Source organism: Cynara cardunculus, unplaced genomic scaffold (assembly GCF_001531365.2).
Source record: "Cynara cardunculus var. scolymus isolate 2C unplaced genomic scaffold, CcrdV1 Un_Scaffold_169, whole genome shotgun sequence".
NCBI lineage: Eukaryota > Viridiplantae > Streptophyta > Magnoliopsida > Asterales > Asteraceae > Cynara > Cynara cardunculus.
Genome location: NW_020200565.1, coordinates 1 through 6,906, shown reverse-complemented (window position 1 = coordinate 6,906; position 6,906 = coordinate 1). Strand labels below are relative to the sequence as shown.

The window sequence follows — 6,906 nt, the reverse complement described above, 5'->3', positions numbered from 1 at the left end:
TTCTTTTGGCCCGATCTTAGACTTATTTTTAAATTTCTATTTAATATAATTTAAAATAGAAATAGCGAATAAAGATAAATTATTTATTTTCCAAAATTTGGGTTTTACATTGACCTATGGTCATGACTAATCACGGTACACTAAAGTCACAACATCCTCTACTCTATACTAACCGCGACATTCTTACTTTTGATTTTTGTTACAGGTATTGAAGATTTATGACAAGATTTACATCATTAACTCACCAAAAGTAACCGCCGACCAACATTTAGTGGCTCAATCAAGAACCTACCGTTACCTTCATAAAGGCATTTAAAGATGACCATTATTGTGGTTACTTAAAGTACCTATAATAACGATCAACACATTCAAGCAAGGACATCAGATCAACCAAAGCTGTAAATAATGAACCATCAAGGCAAGGTAAAGAGATTTATCACTGTTTTCTTAAGTTTAAGCAGAACACCTTGTGTTTGTCCACAACTTTTCATTGTAATCATCGTTATCAAGGACGACGTTCTTGATTGAAGTTCATAGTGCCTTGACGACTATAATGTTGTCCGTGGTTTTTACCCTCGACGGGGTTTTTCACGTCACCAATTTCCTCATCTCTTTTTTCTTATTTATTAATTGTCGTGTTTATTTCGAAGAAGTTGATATTCGGTGTAATTTTTGACATAAACAGTTTGGCGCTCACCATAAGGCCCCAACTAGCGATTGTTTATGCCAAAACTTACACCCAAGATAATTTAAGGCTGGTTTGTGGAGATTTTACAATTAAAGGAAATCATTCGAAATAAACACTAAAAAATAATAAACAAAAGAGATAACGAAACTGTTGATGCCGAAAACTCTTTAACTAGAGCAAAGACCGCGAACGATAAGGGATATCGTAGATGCACTACGAACACCAAGCAGTGTAATACCCCAAAAATGGACAACAAAATTCGGAAAAAGACGGAAATACGGTATATAAATATCAGAGTATGTGCCTTCCACAAAAGGGGAAACTTAAATGTTCCTGTTTAATTACAATTTGTAGCAAAAGGGTATGAGGATAACAACCTCCTAATCTAATTTCATATAGAAAGAAGATGACAATTGAGTGTCACCTAAACCACCAAAATAAATTCAAAGGTGGCGTCTCAAAATGCTCCCGAAAGCTCCTTAAGATGGTAAAGGACCGTGTATGCGTTCTCACCTTTCGAACCTGAGATACATGCCGACACCAAACAAGTGTTAGGCCAAAAATCCTAGTGAGCATGAACATAAAGATAGTCCATTATGATAACCATATGTGAACCAAATATAATGTTCTTTTGGGATTGACGAGGGAGACTCGTGTCCATCAGAAGTAGAGGAAAAAAGAGTATGCTTCTCATCCAATGGTATTAGGTGTGCATAATTGATCATAAGGTCTAAGTACCCAATGAATAAAAACAAGTTTCACCTCAAGATTAGGTTGACCTTAATGTCTATCTCTTTGGATAACACCTCAAGGCTCACAAAAACTTAGTGCCTACATTAAAAGTAGCACCTCAAGCTTTGTGGTTCTTTGTGCCTACTACAAAAGTAGCACCTCAAGACCCAACCTTTTAGTTATTACTTGATAGTCTACACATTCATAAATCTCAAGTGAAATGTCCAACAAATCAATATTTTGGCGACTTCCATTTTTTCATATTAAATAATTACAACATGAGCTTATAATCTCGTTCCTAATCATATGCCTAGCATTTGGAGAGTATACCACAATTTTAGGTCAATAATAAGACCAATATGATTTTCATGAATATATCAAGGTGATAAATCAAGTTTCATATAAACCATTCCAAATCAGTGTATATCATATACTAGAAATCATCATTTTGACTTTAACCTAACTTTGATCCCAAAATATATGTAAATGCTAAATATGGGAGTAAGTTCAAATCACCAAATGGACATGTTATATATGAAATTAAAGTTTGTAGTAGCATTAAATAACACATTCAGGTATGTATCTAGTGTTACAAAGTATTTAAAACTCACCTACTAGTTTTTTAGAGAAAACCTAGAAAAATGATAATAGCCTAGAACTGGAGGTGATGAACTTGGATCTTGCTCCTAACTTGAAAACATCACAAAAACCATAAAATACTTGAAAAGATTCAGTCTTAATCTTGGTGCAAAACCCTAGTAGAATTTTTGAAGAAGAAGTGAGGTAGATGAGAGCAGTAAATGAAGAAAGAAGCACGATCACTGGCATGTGATAGTGCCATTGGCACAATCACTGGCACTATAGCACGAGATGTACTTTAGACATATGGGGTGATCCTGACTAGAACAATCGCGACACATTAGCAAGACATATACCAAAGGTTTTTCTCACTCTTCACTTATTTGAGCCTATTTCCTTGCTTAGCATGGTAACCAGACTACCATATACCTAATTTTAGTTATTAAAAAACAAAGTAACGATAAATATGAAATTCAGGAATTTTACTTACTTAAAATTTTTCGGTGTTACAATCTTCCTGAAAGTCCTTATGATCAATCTTCTGGATAAACTCCTAAGCAATACATGGCAGATATGGATTTTAGCATTCAAGAACTTGAAGGAGGTTGAGAGAAAAGGTCAAATTATTAAAAAAACATATACGCATCTGAATTTTACAATGAAGCTCTTACCTACAATTACACTAAGAAAAGCTATTTATAGGGTCAAACATGAAACCCACCAGTCAAAGTCAAACTCACTAGAAAAGTAAAACACGATGTCTATTTTACAATTATAGACAATTTTATCTTTCAAGACGAATACAATTTAACACTAAAATTCAGTCCTAACACCTCCCCACCTTGGAAATGAATTTGCCCTCGAAATCTTGCCTACTTGAACTAATGAGGGTATCGCTTTCTCATATCATCTTCGGCTTCCCCAAGTAATGGTCGCACCTTGATGGTGTTTCTATTAACCTTGACCATAATCACCTCTTTATGATGAAGCTTCTTGGAATTCCTCTCCAAAATAGCGTAGGGTTCTTCCATGCATCGATTGTTCCCATCCATATGAAATTCAGATAGAGGAATGACACTCTTCTCTTTCGCTAAGCACTGTTGTATATAACATATGTGAAATGTGTTATGGATGCCTTCCATCTCCGGTGGTAGTTCTAACTTATAAGTTGTAGACCCACCTGACTCAAAATAGTGAACTGTCCAAGGAACAAAGACTAGCTTCCCATGCTTTCCAAATCGGATAATACCCTTCCATGGGGCACCTTCAACATGACCCATTCTCCCACCTGGAATTCAGCCGGTTGTCTCTTCTTGTCAGCGTAAATTTTTTGACAGTCTTGAGCTGCTTTCAGATGTTCCCGAATGCCTTTCACTTTGTCCATCGTCTCTAGAACAATTTCCGGTCCGACAAACTGCTTCTCTCCCGCTTCAAGATAACATATGGAGTTTGACATTTCGAGTTGTACAAGGCTTCAAACGGAGCCATCCGGTATTTGAGTGGTAACTATTATTGTAAGCAAACTCTACCATCAGTAAGTGAGAGTCCCAATTGCCACCAAAGTTGATAACCCACGATCTTAACATGTCTTCAAGAGTTTGAATAGTCCTTTCGCTTTGTCTGTGTGTGAGGGTGATATGTAGTGTTTAACTTTATATTTGATCCTAACTCTTTTTTGTAGACCATGCAAGACTTAGAGGTGAATCGACTGTCCTAATCCAAAACAATAGACAAGGGCACACCATGTCTTGAGATCATTGCATTAATATTTAACTTTTCTAACTTATCCATTTGAAAGGTTTCTTGCATTGCTAAAAAATAGGTACTCTTGGTCAATTGAGAGACTACCCAAATCGTGTTGTGACCCCTCAATATCCTTGGTAATTTCATCACTAAGTCCATCATTATAGAATCTCTAACGACTGAAGACTTTCTTATGGTCTTTGGTGTTCTGTTTTGACTTGAAGGTAAGTAACACACAGTTCCACATAGTTTGCCATATCAAGCTTCATAACCGGCCACCAATATTTTAAATTTAAATCTCTATACATCTTTTTGCTACTGGGATGAATGGAATGCTTGGATTTATGAGCGTCTTTCAAAAGTAGCTCCCAGTTTCCTCCCAACTTTGGTACCAAAATTCGGCCTTGAGAAAACTTTGGTCCACGACTATCTTCTGCCAACAAGTCCTGTTGCTTTACCTTGACCTTCTGTAGTTTTTCTTCTAGAAGTGCCTCGTATAAGATGCTTTGATTTTCTTAATTAGGCTTGACACTACATTAATTCTCGTAAGTGACATTTGAATGCCTCCACCATGACTCTTTCGACTTAGAGCATCCGCCAAACATTCGCCTTACCAGAATAGTAAAAAAAATTCACAATCATAGTCTTTCAATAATTCTAACCACCTTCTCTGACGCATATTTAGGCTTTTGAATCGAAAATGTATTTCAAACTCTTATGGTCGGTGAAAAGGTTACATTTAGTCCCACAGAGGTAATGCTGCAACCATAACTTTAATACAAAAACTACCTTTTCAAGCTCCAAATCATGTGTCGGGTAGTTCTTCTCATGTTCCTTGAATTGATGGGACACATAAGCGATTATCTCCCCTCTTTGCATCAACATGCATCCCAAACCCATCTTAGAAGTGTTAATAAAAACCATGAAATCTTCCAATCCTTCGGGTAGATATAAGACCGATGCCTTGCACAACTTCTTTTGAAGGATTTCGAAAGCTTGATCCTGAGATTCAGACCATATAAACTTGACATTCTTCCTTATTAAAGTTGTTAGTCGCAAATTGATCTTTGAAAAGTCTTGTATGAATCTTCTGTAGTAGTCATCTAATCCCAAAAAATTTTAATTTTTGTTGGGCTCGTTAGTGGTTCCCAATTCATCATTGCTTCAATATTGGACATGTCTACCTTTACTCCCTCTCTAGATACAACATGACCCAAAAATTGCACCTCTTAGAGCCAAAAATCACATTTAGAAAACTTAGCGAACAATTTCTTTCAAAGAACTTCAAGAACTTCAAGAACTTCTAGAAGATGACGTTCATGCTCGACTTCATTCTTTGAGTACACGAGGATGTTGTCAATGAACGCTATTACTGAATAGTCAAAGAAAGGATGACATACTCGGTTAATCAAGGCCATGAACACAGTTGGAGCATTCGTTAATCCAAACGACATCACTTGAAACTCAAAATGTCCATACCTTGTCCAGAAGGCTGTCTTTGAAATATCTTCACTTCTTACTCTTACTTGGTGATATCTAGAACTAAGATCAATCTTTTGAGAAAAATCCAGCCCCTTGAAATTGATCAAAGAGGTCATTAGTTCTAGAAAGCGGGTATTTGTTCTTCATGTCACCTTATTCAATTCTCTATAGTCTATGTACATCCGCATAGACCTAACTTTCTTCTTTGTAAAGAGCACCGGAGCTTCCAAAGATGAAGAGCTCAGTCTTACAAACCCCTTCTCAAGCAACTCTTGTAATTAAGTGATCATTTCTTTTATCTTTGTTGGTGCTAGGCGATAAGAGCACGAGCAATCGGTATTGCTCCCGAAACGAGGTTGATATGGAACTCTACTTAACGTTCTGGTGGTAAGCCAGGTAGATCATCTTGGAAAACATCCAAAAGTTTCACGATTCACTTTGACGTTTCTAGTTTCTTACTTTCTAACTTTGTATCGTGAACATAAGCTAGGTATGAGAGACACCCTTTTGATAGACATTTGCTCTCCTTGATTGAGGAGATGATCGAAGTTGTCCCTTTACTTCTTTCCCCAAAAACTGTCATTGTTTCCCTATTGGCCATAGATATTTGGATCAACTTCTTAGAGCAAAAGATCTCGAATTGATTTTCAACTAATTGGTCCATCCCTATCACAGCATCAAACCCACTATAGACATGGTTAATAAGCTTGCCAAGAATTGTTTCCAATCAATTTCTAGCATACAATTTTCAAATCACTTGTGGATTAAAACTTAGTCACCATTGGCACTTCTACAAATAGTGGATCAACTAGAGTGATAAAAACAGTTACAAAATGTTTGCAAAAAGAATTTGATAAGAAAGAACGGTTAGCAACTGAATCAAACACAACACGTGCAAGTAAGGAGTTAACTAAGAACGTACCCAACATCACATCGGCAACCTCCTTTGCCTCTTCATTGGACATCTTGAATGCTTGATCCATCAATATTGGTGGGTACTTCTTCTTTGTAGAATTTCCACTTGAAACCCCTTTGTTCTCTTCCTTTAGTTTTAGGCAATCCTTCTTGACATACCCTTGCTCGCAACATTCGAAGCACAATACTCCCTTAGTGGAGCAGTCTTAGACGATGTGGCCTGAATTTACGCACTTGAAACATTCGATTGGGTTTGGATTACATGGGTCATAACGTTTATTTCAGCACCTAAAGCACCACTTCACTTCTCGACAAGAATTGGTGCTTCTTCCGCTTTCAAAGGTCTTCATCTTCTTTGCGGGCCTCGGTGGACCTTCCCGTTTTTTTAATCTCCAATCAAGGCTCGTTCTTCCTTGCCTTGTGCTATGTCATCTTCCGTCAGTTGGGCTTTGTTGGTCCCAAAGGGTCTACAAGAATACTAAACAGTTTGTAGAAGGGGGGGGATGAATACAAACACAATTTTCAAATTTAAAATATATATTGATAAAGAAGATCAATACAGATTTTACAAGATTGTTTGCGGAAAGATAAGTTATAAGAAACCTATCTAAACAATCTTAAGATACACACAAAGAATAGAAAATATAAGAAAAGATATTGCCAAAAGATTCTTTTACTTAAGCTGAAAGAAGCTTGAAGTAAGAATGAGAATAGAGAGTGATGTGCGCACTCTGCATGGAGAAGAAACACTTCTATTTATACCCAGT

At 36.7% G+C, this 6,906-nt stretch overlaps 1 protein-coding gene across 1 annotated transcript; it reads right to left on the bottom strand.

Moving 5' to 3' along the window:
• Nucleotides 1–2,880: 2,880 nt before the first annotated feature.
• On the bottom strand, nucleotides 2,881–3,455 carry LOC112501455. The gene is made up of 2 exons (XM_025105091.1): nucleotides 3,249–3,455; nucleotides 2,881–3,096 (listed from the first exon to the last, which is right to left on the bottom strand). The coding sequence occupies exons 1-2, from the start codon at nucleotides 3,453–3,455 to the stop codon at nucleotides 2,881–2,883; spliced, it is 423 nt and encodes a 140-aa protein (XP_024960859.1).
• Nucleotides 3,456–6,906: the final 3,451 nt, after the last annotated feature.

Excerpts from the sequence above, each read along its gene's own strand:
- LOC112501455 (XM_025105091.1), bottom strand. The coding sequence starts at position 3,455 with ATGTCAAACTCCATATGTTATCTTGAAGCGGGAGAGAAGCAGTTTGTC. Across the intron at positions 3,097-3,248 it reads TGAAGGTGCCCCATGGAAGG|TGCTTAGCGAAAGAGAAGAG; the intron begins GTATTATCCGAT and ends TATATACAACAG.